This window comes from Microcaecilia unicolor, chromosome 4 (assembly GCF_901765095.1).
Source record: "Microcaecilia unicolor chromosome 4, aMicUni1.1, whole genome shotgun sequence".
Classification (NCBI taxonomy): Eukaryota; Metazoa; Chordata; class Amphibia; order Gymnophiona; family Siphonopidae; genus Microcaecilia; species Microcaecilia unicolor.
Genome location: NC_044034.1, coordinates 235,480,858 through 235,508,148, shown reverse-complemented (window position 1 = coordinate 235,508,148; position 27,291 = coordinate 235,480,858). Strand labels below are relative to the sequence as shown.

Sequence of the window (27,291 nt, the reverse complement as noted above, 5' to 3'; positions counted from 1 at the left end):
GTCCAAAAAAAAGTGTCCTAAATTCTCTCTAAAAACGCCTTTCTTTTTAAACTCTGCCAAGCTAACCGCCTTCACCACGTTCTCCGGCAACGAACTTCAGAGTTTAATTACGCGTTGGGTGAAGACAAATTTTCTCCATTTTGTTTTAAATTGCCCCCTAGTCCTAGTATTTTTGGAAAGCGTGAACAGACGCTTCACATCCACCTGTTCCACTTCACTCATTATTTTATATACCTCTATCATGTCTCCCCTCAGCCTTCTCTTCTCCAAGCTGAAAAGACCTAGCCTCCTTAGTCTTTCTTCATAGGGACGTCGTCCCGTCCCCGCTATCATTTTAGTCGCCCATCGCTGGGTAATTGGGTAAGTGTGTAAAGTGTGTAAGTGTGCAAAGTTAGCCACAAGCTGAAGTTCAAACACAGTGAGTATCTTTCATCATAGGCTGCTATTATATGGAATGTATGAGAGTTATTTGAAAGGTAACAAATTGTTACCTTTCATGAACCTAATAGTTTTTCTTGAAGCAATGATAGATTTTTTGATTCCTTTGCAGGTGACCATCTTCTCTGAAGCAGAGCTATTGAAACATGACTCATACTGGTAGTTGGTCCTTGAGCGTGCTAAAAACGCTTGTGCGCCTTTGTAAAAGGACCCCTTAAGATAAATTCTTTGTGATTTTTTTAATATGATATACAGTCCTGCATTTTTATGACATATAGTAAATAATTTATGTAAATATTGAAGGTTAAATATAAGATATGGATTAATAAAATGTCTGGAAAAAGTAAATTGGACATATGAGGATGTGTGGTGATAGACACACTTTTGGTATGAAAGATATATACCATTAAGGTTGCAAGTAATTCTTATTGATCTAAGTGGAGTTAGAAAGTTTTATATCATACTGAGACATTTGTGTGTTTGATATTGCTATATCCTTCGTGCTGAATTCAATTTTGGGGCTAACTTTATTTGGCCATTTATCTGGGCAATGTTTCAAGGAAAATAGTAGTTGAGTGAAAAACTATTCCCAATATTCAGTCCATAGCAGTCAGCGTTTTTTAAAATGCCGGTGTTTTTTTAATCCCCGTTTATTCATTACTGGATCTGGATACCAGCCAATACTGAATATTCAGGTATACCTTGCATGGTGCCATTTATGATGGTACCTGATAGGGCACCCATGCAAGCAGGTGTGCATATATAAACCATTGTGCATGATCAGGAAAAGAGTGTACATTCTTTTCGAAAGAGTGTGCCCTCTTTGCAAATGCTGCATATTATTTCTAAAGAGAGCACATTCATTGACTTTGTTCCTATAACAACAAAATGGCCAAACAAAAAGAAACATTCCCAGAAACAACACAGCAAATGAAATAAAATTTAATTTGTATGGTTGCCCATCCTACTACACAGGGCATTAAGGAAGGGCAAAAAAGAAGGAGGAGACAATTGAGTTACCATGTTGAAAGTGTTTTACAGGCAGTCTAACAAACCCATCTCAGCCTCATGTCTTGAAAATTCCATGCTTATGATGAGTGTCCTCTTTATGTAGTAGCTGGTCCCTATAGTGGAGTCAATGCTGCAATTTTGAACTTGGAGGTAGTGGGGTACAGTAGCGTAGCAAGGTTGAAGGCACAGGGGGAGCGGAGAGTGGACTGCTGACTACGTCAGCACATACAGTGGGGGAAATAAGTATTTGATCCCTTGCTGATTTTGTAAGTTTGCCCACTGACAAAGACATGAGCAGCCCATAATTGAAGGGTAGGTTATTGGTAACAGTGAGAGATAGCACATCACAAATTAAATCCGGAAAATCACATTGTGGAAAGTATATGAATTTATTTGCATTCTGCAGAGGGAAATAAGTATTTAATCCCTCTGGCAAACAAGACCTAATACTTGGTGGCAAAACCCTTGTTGGCAAGCACAGCGGTCAGACGTCTTCTGTAGTTGATGATGAGGTTTGCACACATGTCAGGAGGAATTTTGGTCCACTCCTCTTTGCAGATCATCTCTAAATCATTAAGAGTTCTGGGCTGTCGCTTGGCAACTCGCAGCTTCAGCTCCCTCCATAAGTTTTCAATGGGATTAAGGTCTGGTGACTGGCTAAGCCACTCCATGACCCTAATGTGCTTCTTCCTGAGCCACTCCTTTGTTGCCTTGGCTGTATGTTTTGGGTCATTGTCGTGCTGGAAGACCCAGCCACGACCCATTTTTAAGGCCCTGGCGGAGGGAAGGAGGTTGTCACTCAGAATTGTACGGTACATGGCCCCATCCATTCTCCCATTGATGCGGTGAAGTAGTCCTGTGCCCTTAGCAGAGAAACACCCCCAAAACATAACATTTCCACCTCCATGCTTGACAGTGGGGACGGTGTTCTTTGGGTCATAGGCAGCATTTCTCTTCCTCCAAATACGGCGAGTTGAGTTCATGCCAAAGAGCTCAATTTTTGTCTCATCTGACCACAGCACCTTCTCCCAATCACTCTCGGCATCATCCAGGTGTTCACTGCAAACTTCAGACGGGCCGTCACATGTGCCTTCCGGAGCAGGGGGACCTTGCGGGCACTGCAGGATTGCAATCCGTTATGTCGTAATGTGTTACCAATGGTTTTCGTGGTGACAGTGGTCCCAGCTGCCTTGAGATCATTGACAAGTTCCCCCCTTGTAGTTGTAGGCTGATTTCTAACCTTCCTCATGATCAAGGATACCCCACGAGGTGAGATTTTGCGTGGAGCCCCAGATCTTTGTCGATTGACAGTCATTTTGTACTTCTTCCATTTTCTTACTATGGCACCAACAGTTGTCTCCTTCTCGCCCAGCATCTTACTGATGGTTTTGTAGCCCATTCCAGCCTTGTGCAGGTGTATGATCTTGTCCCTGACATCCTTAGACAGCTCCTTGCTCTTGGCCATTTTGTAGAGGTTAGAGTCTGACTGATTCACTGAGTCTGTGGACAGGTGTCTTTCATACAGGTGACCATTGCCGACAGCTGTCTGTCATGCAGGTAACGAGTTGATTTGGAGCATCTACCTGGTCTGTAGGGGCCAGATCTCTTACTGGTTGGTGGGGGATCAAATACTTATTTCCCTCTGCAGAATGCAAATAAATTCATATACTTTCTACAATGTGATTTTCCGGATTTAATTTGTGATGTGCTATCTCTCACTGTTACCAATAACCTACCCTTCAATTATGGGCTGCTCATGTCTTTGTCAGTGGGCAAACTTACAAAATCAGCAAGGGATCAAATACTTATTTCCCCCACTGTAATTTAAACGTGACAGATCACGTGAAAAATAGGTGCTGTCGGAAGTTCGTTTGGGGGAGCGGCTGCTTCCCTGGCAATGCTTTCCAGATATGCCTCTGGTGGGGCAAGGACCTGGAGAAGGACCTCTATTGGCTGACAAACTGGAAAAACTGAATACTGAAAGTGGACAAAGCCATGGGGCTAGATGACATACATTAATAAATTCACCCCTAAATTTCACTTCTCATTTTCTCTGTTTTGCATTAAGTGTAATTCGATTTGTTCTCCACTTTATCATCTAATCATGCTGGTAGCGTTTCTGTCTTCCTTCAATCTTTTTTAGTGCACAAAATAAATTTCATATGGGCTTTTAAGGTGGTATTTTTTTTTACCTTTGCAATACCTCATTTTACGTACTTTCTAATACATTTCTTAATTCCATCATACTCCTCCTTTTCAAAATTAAACGCTACCTTGGTACTTTTTCATTAAAGTCCTCTCTAGTGATTAAGTCAAATTTAATCACATTATGATCACTATTCCTAAACTGCCCTACTACTGTTAACCCATAAGCATCATGTATTCTCAGAATTAAACAGTAGAGTAATTGATCATATACAACTAACTACTAGAGTATGAGACATTCGTAAAATTCTCCATCAAAAAGAACAAAAGTGGATTTTTGCTTTAAATACAATTAAACCGTTCAGATTGAATTGTCAAATAGAATGGAAGGTTTTCTTTGGATAACACTATATTTTGGTGATAAGGGTCATTTGAGATATTAATGGATTTGTATTTCTTGTTTCTTTCAAACCCAGCCGTGCTCGAATTGGTCAATTTGATTATCCAGCTTATTTTTGAAAGAGAAAAACGCCTATAGTGCGACCTAAATCGGGAGATAGACATTTGTCTCGCAAAGGCGCCCAAATCGTTATAATTGAAAGTCGATTTTGGGCGTTTCCAACTTCACTCCATCGCGGGAACGAATAAAGTTGATGGGGGCATGTCGGAGGCGTGGTAGAGGCGGAACTGGGGCGTGGTTATCAGCCGAGGAGAGATGGGTGCCTTTAGCTGATAATTGAAAAAAAAAAAGGCGTTTTTACCGCGATTTTGGGTCACTTTTTTTGGACCCTTTTTTTTCACGAACAAGTCCCAAAAAAGTGCTCCAACTGCCCAGATGACCACTGGAGGGAATCGGGGATGACCTCCCCGGACTCCCCCAGTGGTCACTAACCCCCTCCCACCAAAAAAACCCCACTTTAAAAACTTTTTTTCCAGCCTGTATGCCAGCCTCAAATGCCGTACCCACCTCCATGACAGCAGAGTGTGTTCGATCCTGTCACAGCCTTTCCCTGGGTCAGATGTGGCTCTCGGGTGCACTACAGGGTCACATCAGCATTGCATTGTGATGGGTGTAGGGTATTGGGCTCCGTGATTTCATTAGTTTGTGTTACAGTCTCACGATGTTGGTAGTTGGTAGGCTCTTCTCCCATGGTGCTTTTCCCCCTGCCTACTGGGTCAGAGTGTGCCCTGTTGTGTTTCCTTTTGTAGTCCATGCGGTAGTGGCCATTTTTGTAAGCCAGTTTTAGTTCCCTTTCCTCTGTTAGCCACGTTAGACAACTTAGTTCTTCCCTTGAATGTGGCGGAAAGAGGGCATTGTACAGCATTCTGCCAGCTCTGACCTACTGCTCATCTCAGTACCAGGGTGACTCGTTGCCAGTGGGGCAGAACCTCTGATCTGCAGTTAACTGTGAGTAAACGCGGTTATTCCAATAAAGGACGTTTTCAGAGAGATTAGTCTTCAGGTGTCAACTGGTGTGCCAATGTTATATAGCAGCAACCAGTCCTAGAGGCCTGCGTGTATGCAGGTCCCTGGAGCACTTTTAGTTGGTACCGCAGTGCACTTCAGCCAGGTGGCCCCAGGCCCCCCCCCCCCCCACCACCTGTAACACTTGTGCTGGTAAATGGGAGGCCTCCAAAACCCACTGTACCCACATGTAGGTGCCCCCTTCACCCCTAAGAGCTATGGTACTGTTGTACATTTGTGGATAGTGGGTTTTGGGGGAGGGGGTTGGGGGCTCAGCACCCGTGGTAAGGGAGCTATGCGTGTGGGAGCTTTTTCTGAAGTCCACCGCACTGACCTAGGGTGCCCAGTTGGTGTCCTGGCATATCAGGGGGGCAGTGTACTACCAATCCTGGCCCCTCCCACAACCAAATGGCTCGGATTAGGACGTTTTTGAGCTGGGCGTTTTTAATTTCCATTATCACTAAAAAAAAAACAAACACCCAGCTCAAAAACGTCCATTTTTTCGAAAATACGGTTCGGCCCGCCCCTTCACGGACCCATTCTCGGAGATAAACGCCCATGGAGATAGGTGTTTCCGTTCGATTTTGCCCCTCTATGGCATCTTGACTTTAAGAGGGTGTTATTTTGAAACATTCACTATGATAGAGTGAAGTATGTGTGAAAAACTATTCCTCTGACGCAGCTTGAGGTGAAACAAAAGCCCTTTGTCAGGAAATCTGTTTTTCAGTTTTGACAGCCAAGAAAAAATGAACAGTATTATAATTATTCTGCAGAGATAAGTGGATGCTTCTATGATATTTAAATAGAACTCTTAAGTGAGAAAATTACTTTATGAAGTTGTTTGTGAAGTTCTACATGCTGATTTAAATGGAACCACTTTGTGAGGAACACTATTTTGTGGATTTTTTTGAACTTTAACTTTAGTTTTGTCAGTTTTAATTCTCCATAAAAACACTTGTTTTTGAGTTTGATAAAAAGAATGAAGTGGTGCTGATTGTATGACAACCCCTTGGAGTTCATGTTCATTTTATAATGAATAACGATCACAAAGGGTTCTGCTTCTCTATATAAAAAGTTATGGTATTGGGGATTTCTATTACATGTAGTATTCTCTCACCTACCAGATTCTACTTAGAATGTCTTGATGATTTTCAATATTCTAATTTCCCCATTTTGTTAGTAGCCTATGAACGTACCTCATTTCAAACCATGTGTTCCTCAGCAAATGTTGGCTTTTCCTCATGAACTAATTTAAATACTGTTCTCTTTCCTGTTATACGATAGCACTGATATCCTGATTCTACCCTTTGCCCAAAATGTTGCCCTATTCCTAACAAACCTAAAGCTCTCTTCTCTACATCATCATATCATTCGTATATTGATGCTCTAGAATTCAGCCCATCTCTGATGTCCTGTGCACGAACAAGTGAGCATTTCTTAGATTTCAGTTCTCTACCTAACCCACCCCTGGTGCAGTAAGTACTGCCAACACAGCTTCTGCTTGGCTGCCCTTATTAGCAATTTTCTGTCACAGCTCACCCAGCACCTCCCTCACCTCATGGAATGCCACTCAGTCTTACGCTTGTTTCTGCCAGCAGTTTTCCATTTCACTGTTACTCTCTGCACCAAAGTCTAGACCTGATGCTTGCACTTCTCCCTGCTGCCCACAACATGAAATGCTTCTGCTGCTGCTGCTGCAGCACTGTCCTAGTGACTGATCTGAAAATACTGTTTCAATGTTCTGGATCAGGGCTTTCCAGACATCCTCTAAACCACTATGGTTTCACTGACCAGGAATACTGCTGAGTCACTTCAAACGGGGAAGCCAGTGATTGCAGTTACAGTCCTAAGGAGGAGGAGACTGCACTGGTTGGAGGCTAGATTGATAAGACTGAAAGCCCTATGGGGAGATGTAAATACAAAGCTAGAGGACTTGGAGAATCAAGTGAGATGACATAACCTGAGAATAAGAGGTGTCCCTGAGATGACAAATACGAGAATGTATAGAGCACAGCAAAAGTAAATATTCCAGAAGATACTGTATGAAGGTGGAAGTGAAGAGCATCAGGAGGGAGAAGCGCTTATTGAGAGGGTACAAAGGACCCTGGAGCCACAGAAAGTGATTTTCCTGCATGACGTGGAGGGGCATAATCGAACGCAAACGCCCATGTGTAAGAACGTCCATCTCCGAGAACGGGTCGTGAAGGGGTGGGCCGAATCGTATTTTCGAAAAAGATGGACATTTATCTTTAGTCTCGAAAATACAGTTTGTGCCAGGCAAATGCATTGGATGTGGGCGTTTTTGAGATTTGGTCGTTTGTTTGAGCTGGGCGTTTTCGTTATTCAGCGATAATCAAAACCGAAGTGTCCCAGCTCAAAAATGACCAAATCCAAGGCTTTGGGTTGTGGGAGGGGCCAGGATTCGTAGTGCACTGGTCCCCCTCACATGCCAGGACACCAACCGGGCACCCTAGGGGGCACTTTTAAAAATAGGAAAAAACATTAAATTACCTCCCAGGTGCATAGCTCCTTTACCTTGGGTGCTGAGACCCCCAAATCTCCCCCCCCAAAACCCACTCCCCACAACTCAACACCATTCCCATAGCACTTAATGGTGAAGGGGGGCACCTACATGTGGGTACAGTGGGATTGGGGGGGGGGGGGTTAGAGGGCTCCCATTTACCACCACAAGTGGTACAGGTAGGGGGGATGGGCCTGGGTCCAACTGCCTGAAGTGCACTGTATTACCCACTAAAATTGCTCCAGGGACAGGACTTGTTGCTGCTGTATAACCTTGGCACACCAGTTCACACCGTAAGACTAATCTCGCTGAAAACGTCCTTCATTTCAATAGCCGCGTTTACTCACAGTTAACTGCAGATCAGAGGTTGTGCCCCACTGGCAACGAGTCTCCCTGGTACTAAGATTAGCAGTAGGTCAGAGCTGGCAGAATGGTGTACAATGCCCTCTTTCAGCAACATTCAAGGTAAGAACTAAGTTCTGTAACGTGGCTAACAAACGAAAGGGATCTAAAACGGACTTACAAAAATGGTCACTACCTCGTGGACTACCGGAAACAAAACAGGGCACACTCTGACCCAGTAAGCAGAGGGAAAAGCACCATGGGAGAAGAGCCTACCAACTACCAACATCGTGAGACTATAACACAACCCAGTGAAATCACAGAGCCCAATACCCTACACCCACCACAATGCAATGCTGATGTGACCCTGCAGTGCACCCCAGAGCCACATCTGACCCAGGGAAAGGCTGTGAGAGGATCGAACACATTCTGATGTCATGGAGGTGGGTACGAAAATTGAGGGTGGCATAGAGGCTGGGAAATAAGGGTTTTGCAAGTGGGTTTTTTTTGGTGGGAGGGGGTTAGTGACCACTGGGGGATTCAGGGGACGTGATTCCCGATTCCTTCCGGTGGTCATCTGGTCATTTAGGGCACTTTTTAGGGACCTGTTCGTGAGAAAAAAGGTCCAAAAAAAGTGTCCTAAATTCTCGCTAAAAACACCTTTCTTTTTTCCATTATCGACCGAGCACGCCCATCTCTGCTCAGCCGATAACCACGCCCCAGTCCCACCTTCACCATGCCTCCGACATGCCCCCGTCAACTTTATTCGTTCCCGTGACGGAGTGCAGTTGAAGACGACCAAAATCGGCTTTCGATTATACCGATTTGGCCACCCACGGGAAACGGACGCCCATCTCCCGAACATGGGCGTTTTTCTCCTTTCGAAAATAAGCAGGATAGTAGATTGTTTGTTGCAATTTCTGGTGAACGAGTGGAATTTAGCCAAGGCAAGAACTGCCAAACAGTTATTTTGGGACAGATATAATATTGAGATATATGACAATATGTGCTCTGTCACACTGCAGAAAAAGCATGAATATACGGAAGCAACTATTTTGTTTTAAAAAGTGGCTATGCTCCTTTGGGCTTCTGTTTAAAGTGAATGGAATATCTTATCATAGCAAAACTCTGGATGCCACCTGGAAAATATAGGAGGTGGGAATAGTCAAGGAGCAGAAGTAAAAGAACTTAGTGGAAGAACAATCAAATAAGACATAGACCAAATGGATGGCAGTGAGTGTCTGTGGGAGGCACAGGGCTTAAGTAAAGTCCTTGAACTTGCAAACAGAGGGATTCTTCAGGAGAAGTGGTGGTGCATCAAAGAGCTCCAGATCAACTGATGTACAGAAGATGAAAAGGTCACAAAGCTCTACTCTTCATCATTGGCTTAAATGTGTCACATTAAGACAGTGTGACTCTACATATACAACAGCAAACAAGCAAATATATTTAAAAGGTTCTAAAAAAGTTTATATTGTGATATCCCCCTTCTCACTCAGGGTGACCTGGTGCTCAATATGCAGATCATATGCAAATTAGGGTGCTACCCCTTCTCGCTCAGGATGTCCTGGTTCCCACTAAGCAAATTAAACAGGTCTCACCAACTGCATATTTCTCAGGCAACTCTTCATTCCAGCCCCTGGGCACACTTCTTCTAGCTTCATACTTTATACATTTATAGGTCTTCACACTGAGCATCCCCACACAGATACAGGGGCTCAGTACTACATCAATACTTTGGGGACTCCTAACCCCAGGCTTTTGCAGCCTGCTTCTCTCAGTACTGGGACACACAGTCCCCTCTTTGAACACACAGTTCTGGACACACAGTCCTTTCTTCTTTGGACACACAGTCCTTTCACTGAACCCACAGTTCCTATAAGTACTGAGGACACACAGTCAAACACTAATGCTTTAGGGACTTCTTACCCCAGGATTTCCAGCCTGCTGATCTCCTTTGGACCCATAGTCCACCACAAGTCCATAGGGTTAGCCAGCATCTTCCAGAGGGCTCTCTCTTCTTCTCCTGCCAGCCCACTTCCCTTCACAACCCAGGTGGGGTATAAAGTGGTTAATTAGCTACACAGGACCCAGCCCATAACCTCCTACACCTATGGACATCCCAGGGCTCTCCCCGGTCCTAGCGACCTCCACCTATTCTCCTACTAGCGCCCTCTAGTGGCCTAGCCCAGATAGGACAGCCTCATACTTATCATAATATATTTGAAATAAAACAGACTGGGAAGATTCTTTTTAAGCCAATGATGAAGAGTAGATCTTTGTGATCGTTTCAATCTCTATAGATTGGTTGATCTGGAGCTCTTTGACGCTTTTTCCTTCCTTTAACTGAATACCCATCGTGCGCATATTTCTGAAGTTTAGTGGGTCATTTTGAATATTTTTTGTTTGTATTTTTTGACTTAGATGATTCCACATCCATTTGTATATATTTTTAGTGGATTCTAAATACCAGATAAAGATCTGCACAGTCCATCCAGTCTGTCCAACAAGGTGGCTAGAGTTGTATCTGGCACTCTGCACATTCAATTTCTTCATGATTAAACAAAATTCACAAACAGCAGAAGTGGGATTTGAATCTGGGCCCCCTGATTTTTAAGCCCACTGCTCTAACCACTAGGCTACACCTAATGGTTAGAGTATACTGGCGATTTCATTGTGAAGTGAAACATTAAATTAAATAAACTAGCGCTAGTGAGGGGGTGTGTCAAGATGGCGGCCTGAGCATGTTGGCTAGTTGGTCTGAGCTGTTCTCTGGCGTTTCTTCTACTACTTTCATTGCCTAATGCCTCATACCAAAAGGAAGGGGACGGTGAAGGGCCAACTGTTGCTGGCCAGAACCTTATCCCCGATCCAGCAAACGCTAGATCAATATGCTACGAGCACCCCACAGAATACTGGAGCATTGAAACCTGCTTTGAGCGCAACAGCGCTCGTGGGGATTGAGACATCTTTATCCTCTCCAGAGCTTAGTCCACCACCATGCCCTGCGTACTTTATGGGTATAGAGGAAGGCCCAGCTGAATCGGGAACTGGTAGCAGCAAGGCCTTCTGCAATATCACTCACAAAGATATTAAAGAGAGCCGGCCCGAGGACCAATCCCTGCGGCCGGCTCTACCCCAAACTGCAAAGGAAATGTGCTTGGAGCCTTAAGCTCCCGTGGTGGCTACATTGGAGTCTATTTGGAGAGCAATTGAAGAATTAACTGCAGTTACTAAATCTGCTCAAGATACATCTCTTCTCATGAGTAAAGTAGATGCTTTAACTTTATCGTTAGAAAAAGTCAAACAAGATTCTGCGAATCAAGCTTTACAGATGCAATCAGAGGTTAAAAATGTAAAATCTATTACTGATGTATTGGTTAAAGACAAACTTTTGACAAGTCAGAAAATAGAACAAATAGAAAACTATAACAGGCATCTTAATTTAAGAGTACTGAATTTTCCCATGGCTACAGGAATAAATGTGATGGATTTCTTTAAAAAAATACCTTGTAGAAATTCTTCAATATCCTTCTTCTGCTATTCCTCCATTCAATAAAATTTATTACCTTCCACTATCTCCTCGAACTGGAGTAGAGCCAATGGGCTCTGAAAATTTGCCTCAAGTTCAGGATCCCTTGCCGGGAATTCAGTATATTTCTGCTCTACTGGAATAATCTTTGTCAGAAGTAACAACACGACGGACATTTGTATTTGAACAGGACTTAAACGCGGTAATAAAGTTATATTTTAAGAACTCATTAAAAACTTTTTGTGCCCATAAAATATGGATATTTCCTGATGTGACAAAGACAACGCAAGACAGAAGGAAAATATTTCTAGCTCTCAGGGAAGAGACGAGGGTGTTAGGAGCAACATTCCTATTGGCATATCCATGTAAATGCTTAATTCGGTTCTTGGGCAATAAATATGTTTTTTTTTGAGCCAGAACAACTTCGAACATTTTTGGATATGAAGAAACTAGTCAAACAGACCGAAGGAATGATAGATGGAATAACTGATTAAGAAAATTATAGGGTTGGAATATTCAGGCCAGGCCATTTACTTATAATTTTGCTTGGAGTTTTATTTTGGATCTCCTCATCTATAAATCTCTCCCCCTCTTTATTGCCAACAGTGGTCTAAGAAAGAAATTGGTTGTAAATTCATTAAAATTATTTTCTTTTTTTACTATGTGTTTAGTTTATCTCTGTATTTTAGTTTGCAGGTTATGCTTGTAATAGAATATAAATGCTATAAATAAAAAATAAATTAAATAAATTAAACAAATCTAAAAAGACATGAGATATACACACAGAATCCCCTATACAGCAATAGCATTGAACTGAAAGTAAAACCTAAATGAGTTGCACGCCTAAAAAAAAAAAGACAAAGAGGGAGTAACCTGCATGGAGTGGCACATACAACCCTAAACAAGAGAGGCTAACCTGCATATAGCAGCAAATACAACTCCAGTCATCTTACTGGGCAGACTAGATGGGACATACTGATCTTTATCTGCTGTCATTTATGTTACTACTAGCCGTTAAGCCCGCTAAAAAGGGCGAGATTTGTGTTTTGCAAAATGTAATAATTCTCACCTCTATCCATCCATGTCCAGCAAACCTCCTCTCTCCCCTGCCCTCCCTTCCCCTGATCCATGTCCAGCAACCCTGCTCTCTCCCGTGCCCTCCCCCCATATCCAGCAACCCTCCTCTTTCCCTTGGCCTCTCCACCCCCATCCACCAACCCTGCTCTCTCCCATGTCCAGCAACCTTCCTCTCTCCCCTGCCCTCCCCTCCCCCCCATGTCTAGCAGCCCTCCTCTCTCCCCTGGCCTCATCCTGTCCACCGACCCTCCTCTCTCCCCTGCCCTCCTCCCATATCCAGCAACCCTCCTCTTTCTCTTGGCCCCCCCCCCATCCACCAACCCTGCTCTCTCCCCTGCCCTCCCCCATGTCCAGCAACCCTTCTCTCTGCCCTGCTCTCTCCCCATGTCCAACAACCCTCCTCTCTCCCCCCTGCCCTCCCCTCATGTCCAGCTACCCTCCTCGCCGCCGCTCCCTCCCCCTCCGTTCCGGGCCCCCTGCACTGACATGAGAGCGCCTCTCACCTCCGTGTGAAAGCGCTGCAGGCAGCAGCAGATCGCTCAGCACTTCCACATGGAGGTGAGAGGCGCTGTCATGTCAGTGCAGCGGGCCCGATACAGAGGGGGGCGGCAGCGGCGACGTTGGGGATGTGGGGTGGAGGCTGGTGCACCGGCGATGTTGCTTCGTCTCCAGGCTCCAGCTTCAGCGTCCGTTTCCCTCTCTACTGCGCATCTGCGGGTGAGTCAGTCACTTGTCATTTATATAGTTAGATGTTTAAAAGGCATGCGGTTTTTTCAGGGGATGGGAAATTCTAGATCAGAAAGGTCATGACGTGAGGTTGAAGGGAGTTTTGGAGTCAGTAGCAGCCCTACCATTAGGCTACCGTTATTCCAAATGGGGCCTCACCAGAGACTTATATACAAGGGCACTATCGCTTCTTTTTATCTGCTGGTGATCCCTTTCCTTATACACCTGAGCATCCTTCTGGCTTTGACCGTTGCCTGTTCTACTTGCTTGGCCAACTTAAGATCATCAGACACAATCACCCTCAAATCCCGCTCTTCGTTTGTACACAGAAGCACTTCACCCCCTATATTGCACTGCTCCCTTGGATTTTTGTAACCCAAGTGCAAGACCCTGCATGTCTTAGCATTAAACCTTAGTTGCCAATTACTGGACCATTCTTCAAGCCTCACTAGATCCTTCCTCATGCTATCTACACCCTCTGGGGTGTCTACCCTATTACAGAGTTTGGTATCATCCGAAAAGAGACAAACCTTACCAGACAGTCCTTCTGCAATATCACTCACAAAGATATTAAAGAGAGCCGGCCCGAGGACCAATCCCTGCGGCACACAACTGATAACTTCCCTTTCCTCAGAGCAAGTTCCATTTACTACTACCCTCTGTCTCCTTCTACTCAACTAGTTTTTAACCCAGTCACTTTAGGTCCCATACCAAGGGCACTCAGTTTATTTAGTTTATTTATCAGTCACCTGTGCGGAACTGTGTCAAAGGCTTTACTAAAATCCAAGTACACCACATCCAGCACCCCTCCCACATCCAACTATTTGGTCACCCAGTCAAAGAAATCAATCAGATTTGACTGACACAATCTGCCTCTAGTGAAACCATGCTACCTTGGGTCCTGCAGTCCATTCGATTCGAGAAACCTCACAATCCTCCGCTTTAGAAGCATTTCCATTAGTTTACTCACCACCAAGGTCAGACTGACAGGTCTGTAATTCCCAACCTCCACCTTAATTCCGCTCTTGTGCAGAGGGACCACATCCACCCTTCTCCAGTCCTCCAGGACCACTCCAGGCTCTAAGGAAGCATTGAAGAGCTCAGACAGCGGAGCTGCCAGAACTTCTCTGAGTTCCTTGAGTACCCTCAGATGTATCCCATCGGGCCCCATCACTGTGTCTACTTTTAAGTTTAGCTAGCTCCTCACAGACACAGTCTTCTGAGAATCAGTCCTGGTCTACCATACATCCATCCCCATTAGCATGTGTCTTCTGTGGTCCTACGCCTGGCCTTTCATCCTTGAACAAAGAAAAGAAATAATTGTTAAGTAATTCAGCTTTACCCTTATCTGTTTCTACATATTCCTCCCCCTCAGCTTTGAGTCTCACAATGCTATTTTGACACTTCCTCCTGTCACTTATATATATATGAAAAATGTCTTGTCCCCCCAATTTTACCATACCAGCTATCTTTTCTTCCATTTGCCTCTTCACTTTTCTGACAGCTTTCCCAGCTTTTCTTAGCTTTTCTAGGTATTTTAGCCTGTCTTCCTCTTTCTGACTCATCTTGTAATGTCTGAAGGCTAACCTTCTTTCCTTTACCTCTTCAGTTATTACGTTTGAGAACCAGAGCAGCCTTCTTTTCCTCTTACTTTCATGCAATTTTCTAACATAAAGGTTTGTCACCTTTAAAATAGATCCTTTCAGTTTTGCCCACTGATGTTCTACTTCCTTCAGCTGTTCCCATCCAACTAACTCTTCCTTAAGAAATACCCCCATCTCGGCAATGTTAGCTCTTTTGAAATCTAGGACCTTCAGTCTTGAATAAGACCTCTCCTCCTGTGTCTTAATATTGAACCACTCGGTGATCACTAGATGCCAGATGATCTCCCACCGTAACATCAGAAACATTCTCCCCGTTTGTAAGCACCAGGTCTAGAATAACTCCAACCTGCGTTGGTTCCATTACCCACTGCTGAAACAATCCTTTCTGTAGAGAATCCAAGATCCCATGGCAGTGACGGTCCAATCAACATCAGGCACATTAACCAGCTTATTTTCAAAAGAGATCGCCGGCCATCTTCCGACACAAATCGGGAGATGGCCGGCGATCTCCTGAAGTCGGCCAAGTCAGTATAATCGAAAGCCAATTTTGGCTGGCTTCAACTGCTTTCCGTCGCGGAGCCAGCCAAACTTCAAGGGGGCATGTCGGTAGGGTAGTGAAGGCGGGAAGGGGGTGGGATGGGGGCGTGCTTACGAGATGGCCGGCTTCGCCCGAAAATGGAAAAAAGAAAGTCGGCCTTGACGAGCATTTCACCAGCTTTACTTGGTCCCTTTTTTTTCCACAACCAAGCTTCAAAAAGGAGCCCCAACTGACCAGATTACCACCGGAGGGAATCGGGGATGACCTCCCCTTACTCCCCCAGTGGTCACCAACCCCCTCCCACCCTCCCAAAAAAATATGTTTTTTGCCAGCCTCTATATGCCAGCCTCAAATGTCATACCCAGCTCCCTGACAGCAGTATGCAGGTCCCTGGAGCAGTTTTAGTGGGTGCAGTGCATTTCAGGGAGGCAGACCCAGGCCCAACCCCCCCCCCCCCCCCACCTGTTACACTTGTGGTGGTAAATGTGAGCCCTTCAAAACCCACCACAAACCCACTGTACCCACATCTAGGTGCCCCCCTTCACCTCTCAGGGCTGTGGTAGTATTGTACAGTTGTGGGTAGTGGGTTTTGGGGGGGGGGGGTGGGGGGCTCAGCACCCAAGGCAAGGGAGCTATGCACCTGTGAGCAATTTCTGAAGTCCACTGCAGTGCCCCCTAGGGTGCCTGACTGGTGTCCTGCATGTGAGGGAGCCAATGCACTACGAACGTTGGCTCCTCCCATGACCAAGTGGCTTGGATTTGGCCGGATCTGAGATGGCCGGCTTCGGTTTCCATTACGGGCAAAAACCGAAGCTGGCCATCTCAAACCCGGCGATCTCAACATTTATGTCGAGATTTGGCTGGCCCCAATCGTATTATCGAAAAAAAGATGGCCAGCAATCTTTATCGAAAATACGGTTGGCTCCACCCATTCATGGAGCCGGCCCCAGAGATGGCCGCCCATAGAGATGGCTGGCCCCATTCAATTATGCCCCTCCAAGTCACCTATCAGTAGTAATTCCCCTTTCCTAGCTATCTTGTGGATGTCTGTAAATATGTCTCTGTCCATTTCTTCTGACTGCAAAGGTGACCTGTATATTACACCAAAGTAAATATATTTTCCTTTCCTTCTTACCAGTTTAACCCACACCACTTCTTCCTTACCCCATATGTCCTGCAGTTCTGTCACTTTAATATTATTCTTAACATATAATGCACTCCTCCACCTTTTTTTTTTCTCCTTACCCTGACCTTCCTAAATAGATTACAGCCAAGTATAACTATATCCCAGTTATGGCTGTTGTAGGCCATAAATGATTCAACTCCAGGGCCAGCAATAGGACAGGGTAAAAAGGGGGAGACCAACTATCCCTTACAAGAACCCTCAGAAGCTGCCTTGGACCCTTGGGAATCTGACCATAAAATATCAGAGATATCTCTAAATCCTTATTACATATAATCACTCCAGGAACTTCACTGGTCGGGTTAGTTACTTTTTTCTGTGTTCTCTTCATCTACCACCAACTCCAGACTCTGTTCTTTTCACCTTGCTGCACCAAATGCTTGGAACAGACTTCCTGATCTGGTGTGTCATGCTCCTCCTGTGGTCTTATTCACATCCTGATTAAAAGCCCACCTTTATGCAGCTGCTTTTGTTAACCCCTTAATATCTTGTTCATATCCATGTTCTTTTTAGTCATTTCCCATAATAAATGAAAATTTCTAATTTTCTTTTTTTGTCCTGTTTGTATTGAATGGATAGTCCATTTGCCATAGGGCTTACAATCACTTTTCATATCTAGTAATACTGTAGAAATGATAAGTATTAATAGTAGTAGTAGCAGCAACAACTTATACAGGCAACTTTCCCAGGCTGGTTTTAAAAAGAATAAAAAGTCCCTATCTGGCCATCACCCAGACCTAACCAAATAAGGTTTTTGAATATTGTGCTCATTGTTTTTCATTGGTGCATTTGAATATATAAAAGAGTATACATTTTATTTTATTTTTTATTGAAAATTTTGAATTTAAGTACAAACAAAAGCACTCAGAAATACAATAGTCTACATCACGGAAGAAGGAACAGTGCTGATGTCATCAAAGAAACATGAAGAAACAACTCAATATCATTCTTCCTGAATTATCTTAAGGCGATCTTAAATACAAATATCACCCCAAATTGATTACTTAGCTTCCCTATCTAACAAGAGCCTTTCTAGCTGATCTGGTTCAAAGAAGACAAATTTAGTATTAGGAAAAAAAAATAAACATTTGGAGGGAAACTTTAGAAAAATTGTTGCTCCTAGAGCCAGAACTGTGGACATAACTAAAGAAACTGTTTTTGCCTAGCCTGAGTTGCTCTAGAAACATCAGAAAATGTCTGCAGCTTACCTCCACAAAATAGGAAATCTTTTTCCTAGCTTTCAAAACCATTACTTTTTCTATATATAGGGCAAAGGAAACCAGCAGGGTTGTACGTTTAGTAATACCATCCTGTGAACACTCTAAAAAGGCAGTCAAATTCTCCATCATGTTAGGCTGAGATGACAAAACATCATGTTCTTCCCCCTGCTGTGATTCTAATACCCTGTTTGGCAAATAATAACATTTGGAAATCAAAATAGAAGAGTGTACATTTTAAATGAGTTGGTAATACAAAATGATGCAGTTACCTGTAAAACTAATGAAACCCAAAGGCAAAACACCATGAATCCATCAAATACACACCAACGATCCTTTACATAGGAGCTGTCACCCTAAAAAAAATCATAATATTTTTTCAATTAATATAAACCACATATCCAAGATAAATTGAAGTTCAGTATATGTGGAGAGTAGTAAGAAATGCACTAATTAATGCTCTATTTTAAACAAAATTTAGGGCCCTGTTTACTAAGCCACACTGTAGGTGCACAAACTTTAAGACACCCATTATATTTCTATGGGTGTCTCTAGAGTTAGTGCACGCTAAGTTTTAGCGTGCGCTAAAATGTTTGCGTGTCAGGTTCTCAGGTTCAGAGCCCGCGGGGCTGGGCTCTGGAGCAAACGTGAGCCCTTGGGCTGCTGACGAGGAGCGACAGCAGCAGGCAAAACCCACCAACCAACGCTGGGCAAGCACAACGACACCGGCAGGGACTGCAGGCACCGCCCAGCGAACCGGAACACATGGACTGGAATCCCCCGGACTGGAGTACACAGGACTGGAACACACACCGGACCGGAACACACTGGACTGGAGCACACCCGACTGGAACACACACCGGACTGGAGCACACTGGACTGGTCCCCCGGACTGGAGGACACAGGACTGGAACACGGGACTGGAGCACACTGGACTGGTCCACACAGCTTCACCTGCACTTAGCTACTAAGCCCCCCAAGAGTTGAGCTCATGGGTTTGAGTAGCCGGCAGGACTTACTGGATACCGGATGACACAGGGACCAGGACTGGAAACAGAAGTGCTCCTAAACCTAAACTGATCTACGTGCTCCCAAGCCCTAAACCAGCAGGAGAGTTCCTAACAGTAAACTGACAAAAAGGACTTCCTAAGCCCTGCTCAAGAAAGGGACTTCCTAAGCCCTAAACTAACAGAGCAGGGAACTAAACACAAAGCTAACACAGGTGCTACTAAGCACCAAGCTACAAGCAGAGCTTTACACTAATAAGCTAAACACAGAACTAACAAGCTACCTCAGCACTGCTCTAGCAAGCTAGCTAACAAGGTGCTTCCCAAGCACTACTCTGGCAAGCAACCAGAAGAGCTCCTAGCACTAAAAGGGAAGACAGGGGGGCCACAAGGAAAAAGAAGGGAAGCTAACACATAAGCCAAAAGTGATTCTAAATCACCAAACACCAACAGCAAAGACTGCAATGCTCCCAATAGCACAAACACCAGAAGTACTTCTAACAGCAAACTCTGCAGTGTTCCTAACAACACCAAGCCCTGAAGTACTTCTATCAGCAACAGAGCTTCCAAAGCCCTACACACAGCAATGCTTCCAAAACCAAGAGGGAAAAGCAGGGGAACCTTAAGGGAAAAGCAGGAAAGCTAAACACACAGTCACCAGTGCACACTGCACTAACACTAACCTGGGCCTTAGCAAAAGCAAGCAGGGAAACTAGACACAAAGTCAGAAGTGCATACTGCACCACCCTACCTAAAGCAAACACCACTGTTGCAAAGGTTCTGAAGGAAACAACACCTCTTCCTTATCAAGGCCCTCCCTGATGATGTCACACTCCCTACACCTAGGCAAAAGCACACTGACCCAGAGAGGCCCAACCCACACCAATGCAAAACCGTGAAACACTTGAAGCCAGTACACCCAAAGAGAGTTAGAACAACTCAGACTACCCACACAGGTGCAGTATAGTGAAACAATTAGAGCCCTGCTGCTGGAAGCTGCCAGCACAGAGAGACAGAGCCAGCTCAGAAAGGACAGACAAAGAAACAGAAGCCAGCTAAGAAGCTGACCCCCAGGAAAGAGGTAAGTTTGAGAGGGGTTCAGACCTCAATCATAACAGCACCTCCCCCTCAAAGCTCCCGTGTCCCCACGTGAGCTCCAGGTCTCAAAAGACAATTTAGGTCTCCATGGGTAACTGTGATGAAATCTCCCAATGGGTTTCACAACATAAATCTGGATGACTGGGCAGGAAGTAACTAGTACATCTGGAACTTGGAAACCAGAGTGGCTTTGGCCGCCACGAGGCTCTTTAGTACGGCTGCTAGGCAGGATCAGAGTCTTGGATGCACCAAGTGGAGTTCTATTCAACAGGAACCATCTCCTGAAGGAGTCCACAACTTCCTTGACTTCCTGGCACTCCACTGTAGCAGCCAGAACTGGGCTAGAGCCCACACCCATCCTGGAATCTGAAGCCAGACAGGAACTCGAACTGGACTTCAGACTAGACCTTGCTCCTTGGCTGGAGCTGGAACTCAGAAGGAGTTCAACATCTTGGCTGAAATGGGAACTCGGAGTAGACTCAGCATCTTGCCTGAGACTGCAACCTGGTCCGGCCTCAGCATCTTGGCCGGAACTGCCACTCAACTCGGACTCAGCATCTTGGCTTGACTTGGTACTCAGCATAGACTCAGCATCTCGGCTGGCACTGGAACTCGCTCCGGACTCAGCATCTTGGCCGGAACTGCAACTTGACCCGGACTCAGCCTCTTGACCGGGACTGCAACTTGACCCAGACTCAGCATCTTGCCTGGGACTGGAACTTGACCCGGACTCAGCATCTTGCCTGGAACTGGAACTCCAACTCTCACCGGACTCAACATCTTGACCGGAGTTGCAACTTGACCCGGACTCAGCATCTTTCCTGGAACTGGAACTCCAACTTGGCCCGGACTCAGCATCTTGCCTGGGACTGGAACTCCAACTCTCACCGGACTCAGCATCTTGGCCGGGACGGCAACTCTCACCGGACTCAGCATCTTGGCCGGGACTGTAACTTGACCCGGACTCTGCATCTTGCCCGGGACTGTAACTCAATTCTGATTCGGCATCTCGGCTGAACTCTGCACCCGGTGCAGACTCAGCACTCATCGTGGACTCGTCATCTTGGCTGGGCTCTGCACTCGGTGTAGACTCAGCACTCATCGTGGACTCATTGTCTCGGCTGGACTCTGTACTCAGTGCAGATTCAGCACTCATCGTGGACTCAGTATCTCGGCTGGCCTCTACACACAGTGCAGACTCAGCACTCATCATGGACTCATCACTCGGTGTAGACTCAGCATCCCGGCTGGGACTGCAACTCGATCCAGACTCAGCATCTTGACTGCCAATGCTGCAACTCGATCCAGACTCAGCATCTTGACTGGAACTACAACTCGCTCCAGACTCAGCATCTTGACTGCCAATGCTGCAACTCGCTCCAGACTCAGCATCTTGACTGGAACTACAACTCGATCCAGACTCAGCATCTTGACTGCCAATGCTGCAACTCGCTCCAGACTCAGCATCTTGACTGGAACTACAACTCGATCCAGACTCAGCATCTTGACTGGAACTGCAACTCGCTCCGGACTCAGCATCTTGGCTGCTACTGCTGCAACTCGCTCCGGACTCAGTATCTTGGCTGCCACTGCTGCAACTCGCTCCGGACTCAGCATCTCGGCTGCCACTCGATCCAGACTCAGCATCTTGGCAGGCAAAGCCCTTCAGGCTGGACTCAGAAGTTTGGCGGGAAAAATCAGGAAGCCACCTTCTTTCAGCTTGGGCTTCAGGAGTATCCCGCAGGGCTGGATCCGATAGGAGTTGGAAGCGATAAAAGAACAGCTTGGTAGAGGGATCAATAGCAGAAACTGGGTTTTCTTCGAACCCAAGCCAGGAGACACGCCTTCTTTCCGCTGCAGCTTCAGGAGTATTCTTCAGGGCTGGATCAGACAAAAGTGCAACCCGGTAATCATGGAGCGTCAGAAACGGATCCAGCTCAAAAATAGGGTTGGAACTGGGATCCAAACTGGTACTAGGAGGCTCAGTAGACAGCGCCACTTGAACTGGATGCAGAGACTTGGCTTGAAGCGCTGCTTGGACTGGAATCGGAGACTTGGTCGAAAGCATCCCTCGGACTGGACTCGGAGGCTGGAATGGAAGTGCCACCTGAACTGGCATCGGAGGCTCGGTCAGAAGCATCCCTCGGACTGGACTCAGAGGCTTGAGTGGAAGCGCCACTTGAACTGGAGTCGGCGACTCGGTTAGGAGCGTCCCTTGGACTACGCTCCGTGGCTTGGCTGGACGCGCTGCTCGGACTGGATTCAGAGGCTTGTCTGGGCGCGCTGCTTGAACGGGACTGGACCCCTGCTGGGCCCAGACCATGGAATTCCCAAGACGTCTTCTCTCAGCGACAGCTTCAGGAGTATCCCACAAAGCTGGATTCAAGACAAGGCTGCGGCGATACTCTGAGAGCGTGATGAAAGGGTCCATATCTGAAACTGGGTTTTCAGCGATTCCAAGCCACGGACACGTTTTCTCTCAGCTGCCGCTTCAGGGGTCTTCTTCAAAACAGGATGAGACAAAAGTTTCCCACGATACCGACGAAGAGTCATAGAAGGATCAAGAACAACGATGGAGCTGGACCCCAGCTGGGTCAGCTGGGCGGGGGTTCTTGCCGGGCTCAGGGCCTTTGCAATCTGTCAGGTTCTCAGGTTCAGAGCCCGCGGGGCTGGGCTCTGGAGCAAACATGAGCCCTTGGGCTGCTGACGAGGAGCAACAGCAGCAGGCAAAACCCACCAACCAACGCTGGGCAAGCACAACGACACCGGCAGGGACTGCAGGCACCGCCCAGCGAACCGGAACACATGGACTGGAATCCCCCGGACTGGAGTACACAGGACTGGAACACACACCGGACCGGAACACATTGGACTGGAGCACACCCGACTGGAACACACACCGGACTGGAGCACACTGGACTGGTCCCCCGGACTGGAGGACACAGGACTGGAACACGGGACTGGAGCACACTGGACTGGTCCACACAGCTTCACCTGCACTTAGCTACTAAGCCCCCCAAGAGTTGAGCTCATGGGTTTGAGTAGCCGGCAGGACTTACTGGATACCGATGACACAGGGACCAGGACTGGAAACAGAAGTGCTCCTAAACCTAAACTGATCTACGTGCTCCCAAGCCCTAAACCAGCAGGAGAGTTCCTAACAGTAAACTGACAAAAAGGACTTCCTAAGCCCTATACTAAACAGGAGCTCCTAAGCCCTAAACTAACAGAGCAGGGAACTAAACACAAAGCTAACACAGGTGCTACTAAGCACCAAGCTACAAGCAGAGCTTTACACTAATAAGCTAAACACAGAACTAACAAGCTACCTCAGCACTGCTCTAGCAAGCTAGCTAACAAGGTGCTTCCCAAGCACTACTCTGGCAAGCAACCAGAAGAGCTCCTAGCACTAAAAGGGAAGACAGGGGGGCCACAAGGAAAAAGAAGGGAAGCTAACACATAAGCCAAAAGTGATTCTAAATCACCAAACACCAACAGCAAAGACTGCAATGCTCCCAATAGCACAAACACCAGAAGTACTTCTAACAGCAAACTCTGCAGTGTTCCTAACAACACCAAGCCCTGAAGTACTTCTATCAGCAACAGAGCTTCCAAAGCCCTACACACAGCAATGCTTCCAAAACCAAGAGGGAAAAGCAGGGGAATCATAAGGGAAAAGCAGGAAAGCTAAACACACAGTCACCAGTGCACACTGCACTAACACTAACCTGGACCTTAGCAAAAGCAAGCAGGGAAACTAGACACAAAGTCAGAAGTGCACACTGCACCACCCTACCTAAAGCAAACACCACTGTTGCAAAGGCTCTGAAGGAAACAACACCACTTCCTTATCAAGGCCCTCCCTGATGATGTCACACTCCCTACACCTAGGCAAAAGCACACTGACCCAGAGAGGCCCAACCCACACCAATGCAAAACCGTGAAACACTTGAAGCCAGTACACCCAAAGAGAGTTAGAACAACTCAGACTACCCACACAGGTGCAGTATAGTGAAACAATTAGAGCCCTGCTGCTGGAAGCTGCCAGCACAGAGAGACAGAGCCAGCTCAGAAAGGACAGACAAAGAAACAGAAGCCAGCTAAGAAGCTGACCCCCAGGAAAGAGGTAAGTTTGAGAGGGGTTCAGACCCCAATCATAACAGCACCTCCCCCTCAAAGCTCCCGTGTCCCCACGTGAGCTCCAGGTCTCAAAAGACAATTTAGGTCTCCATGGGTAGCTGTGATGAAATCTCCCAATGGGTTTCACAACATAAATCTGGATGGCTGGGCAGGAAGTAACTAGTACATCTGGAACTTGGAAACCAGAGTGGCTTTGGCCGCCACGAGGCTCTTTAGTACGGCTGCTAGGCAGGATCAGAGTCTTGGATGCACCAAGTGGAGTTCTATTCAACAGGAACCATCTCCTGAAGGAGTCCACAACTTCCTTGACTTCCTGGCACTCCACTGTAGCAGCCAGAACTGGGCTAGAGCCCACACCCATCCTGGAATCTGAAGCCAGACAGGAACTCGAACTGGACTTCAGACTAGACCTTGCCCCTTGGCTGGAGCTGGAACTCAGAAGGAGTTCAACATCTTGGCTGAAATGGGAACTCGGAGTAGACTCAGCATTGCGCAACTACAACACGGCTTAGTAAACAGGGCCCTAAATTTTGTTTAAAATAGAGCATATGATTTATACTCTACTGAAAGGTACCATATGGTACTTTATTTGAATAGCCAGTGATATCATAGATGCTACATAAACACATGCAAACTATTTGTTTCCACATTATTTTTTTTCCTCAGAAGAAATGCCCTTGCAAGGGATAATTTTATAACAGCGTAGGCACCTATATAACTTTATAAAATAAACAACCACAATGATACCCAGCAGCATACAATTGCTCATATACAACCTTATACTCACTCTAAAAAAGGTGTACATAGGAGTGTATATTCCATGGGGGCAATTCTATAAGGACACCTATGTTTAAAGTGCAGTAAGGTGCCTATTTTAGGACTATGTTATAAAAGCAACATAGATATTTTTGTACTTTTATAAAACAAACTATTAAAGCCAGCCTAAACCCTGACTGTCGAGGATGTAGAGTGTTAAACACATTCAGAAAATATTTGGAGTTGATCTTAGAGACTGGAAAACAGGCAGGATACTTGACAGTCACTACAATACAAACAAGCTAAATAAAAAACTAAATTCATGGTCATTACCAACCTGTTTGACCAAAATGACTACAACAGTTACACAATTGACAACAATCTGAAAATTCTAGGTAAAATTATAGACAAACATTTAACATTTGATACTCAAGTTTCCTCAGTAATCACAAAATCTTTCAGGTCTCTTTGGAAACTAAAAAGGATCAGACCCTATTTCTCATCAGAAACATTCAGACTATTGGTACAATCATTAACATTATCCCAATTCGATTATTGTAATGTCATATATGCTTGGCTGTAAGGAGTACCTGTTGAAAAAACTCCAAATAGCTCAAAACACTGCAGCCAGGTTTATATACAAAATCTCTCATTTTGAAAGTGCCTCCCCTTGATTAATCAAATTACACTGGCTTCCCATCAAAGCGAGAATCACCTTCAAATTATGTACCTTATCTTTCAAATACTAAATGGCACAGCTCCAGACTATATGGTACCATTAATAAACTTACCTCAATGAAACACTAAATATGAGGCAAGAAGCTACCTCAGACTACACCTCCCAAATCGCAAAAAAAGTGATCTACAAAACTGTCCATTCTACAGATTTCACTTACCTAGGAACTAAATGGTGGAACTCCTTACCACCCAAAATAAGAAACATACTGGAATATACTAGATTCTGCAAAATCCTCAAATTGTTCCTATTCACATAAACCCTCACAAAGAACAACCATATCTCAAACAATTAATTATTACCTGAATTGGTTATTACTCTATTTACCATTAACTTTCTCTCTGTTTCATATACAATTTTCTAAATGTTAAACATACATAGCTATCCCAGTATGTTTATGATACTGTAATGTAAAATTGGATTCTTACAACAAATTAATTTCTTATGCATTATTCTTTGTTATGTATCCTATACTGTTTATTGTAAGCCACACTGAACTCAAACTTGTTTGGGATAATGTGGGATATAAATGCCACAAATAAATAAATATCATCTAGAATATTAATAATGTGCTTGGAATCACACGTATATGAGGAAAAGAGAGGAATCAGTAGTCTCAAAAATGTAGTGTCTACAAAAATGTATACTGGTTCTAGCACTGAACCAATCACAGAAACGACAGGCCTTCCTGGTGGAGAAATGAGCGATTTATGAACCTTTGGTAATATGCATATCTGTCAAGTATCCTGCCTGTTTTCCAATTTCTAGGCTCAACTCAAATGTTTTCTGAATCTATTAACGCTCTACATCCTCGACAGTTATTTCCAAATTCTCCCTTTTCTCCTTCTCTTGGCCCACTTCAAGCTTCTCTCAATTCAGTTGTTAACTGGCTAAAGGATCATCAGCTAGTACTTATTACCAGGGGCGTATCTGCGTGGGGCCACAGGGGCCTGGGCCCCCGCAGATTTCGCCCTGGCCCCCCTCCCCGCTGTCAACCCTCCCCCGCTGCTTACGAATCAGCACTGCAGCGTTACTTCCTTGAAGCACATGGCCACGGAGGAAGACGAAATATGGAGATTGCGGGTCGGACCTCGGCTGGCGGGGGTTGGGGCCCCCCGCCAGCAAAAGTAAGCAACGGGGGAGGGTTGACGGCGGGGAGGGGGTGGAGAGAGGGGGTGGAGAGAGGCGGCGGCGGCGGCGGCGGGGGGGGGGGGGAGGGAGGCAAAAATGTGCCCCCCCTCTCTGGCTCTGGCCCCCCCTACCGCCAGATTCCAGATACGCCCCTGCTTATTACAGACAAAACTGTCACTTGTTGGTTGGTTCTCTGGCACTCCTTCACCCCCTTCCTCTCCCATCACACTTTTCGGAACTTCAGTTATGCCAGTGACAATTTTTCATTACTTATGTATAATTTTTGATTCTTCCCTTTCTTTTCTACCCAGTGCATATTTTCTAGTAAAAAATGTGCTGGTACTCAAATGCTAGGCCAACCTTCAGGGGTGAGGTGATCACTGAGGGCTCCACCCCACAATAGCCAGGCCCCCTGCAACCAGTCACACAATCTATGACAATTTGATGTGTAGAGCCTGAGCTCTTTCATTAAAACTTGGGGTCCATGGGTCAAAATTTTAGCAGACAATGGAAAAGGTGCCCCCAAGTACCCCTCAAAAAAAGGTCCCGTTTCTACCCCAAATCTCACATCTGGCCAAAGTCAGTTTCCTAGGATGCTAGGAATTACTAGGAAAGGGATGCAAA

General features: G+C 45.5%; 1 protein-coding gene across 1 annotated transcript in view; it reads right to left on the bottom strand.

The window, feature by feature from the left end:
• The window catches only part of NALCN (sodium leak channel, non-selective), a 690,956-nt gene that overhangs the window by 602,300 nt on the left and 61,365 nt on the right, over positions 1 to 27,291 (bottom strand). The window contains 1 exon segment of the mRNA XM_030201343.1: positions 18,072 to 18,155. Coding sequence (XP_030057203.1) covers positions 18,072 to 18,155 — 84 coding nt within the window.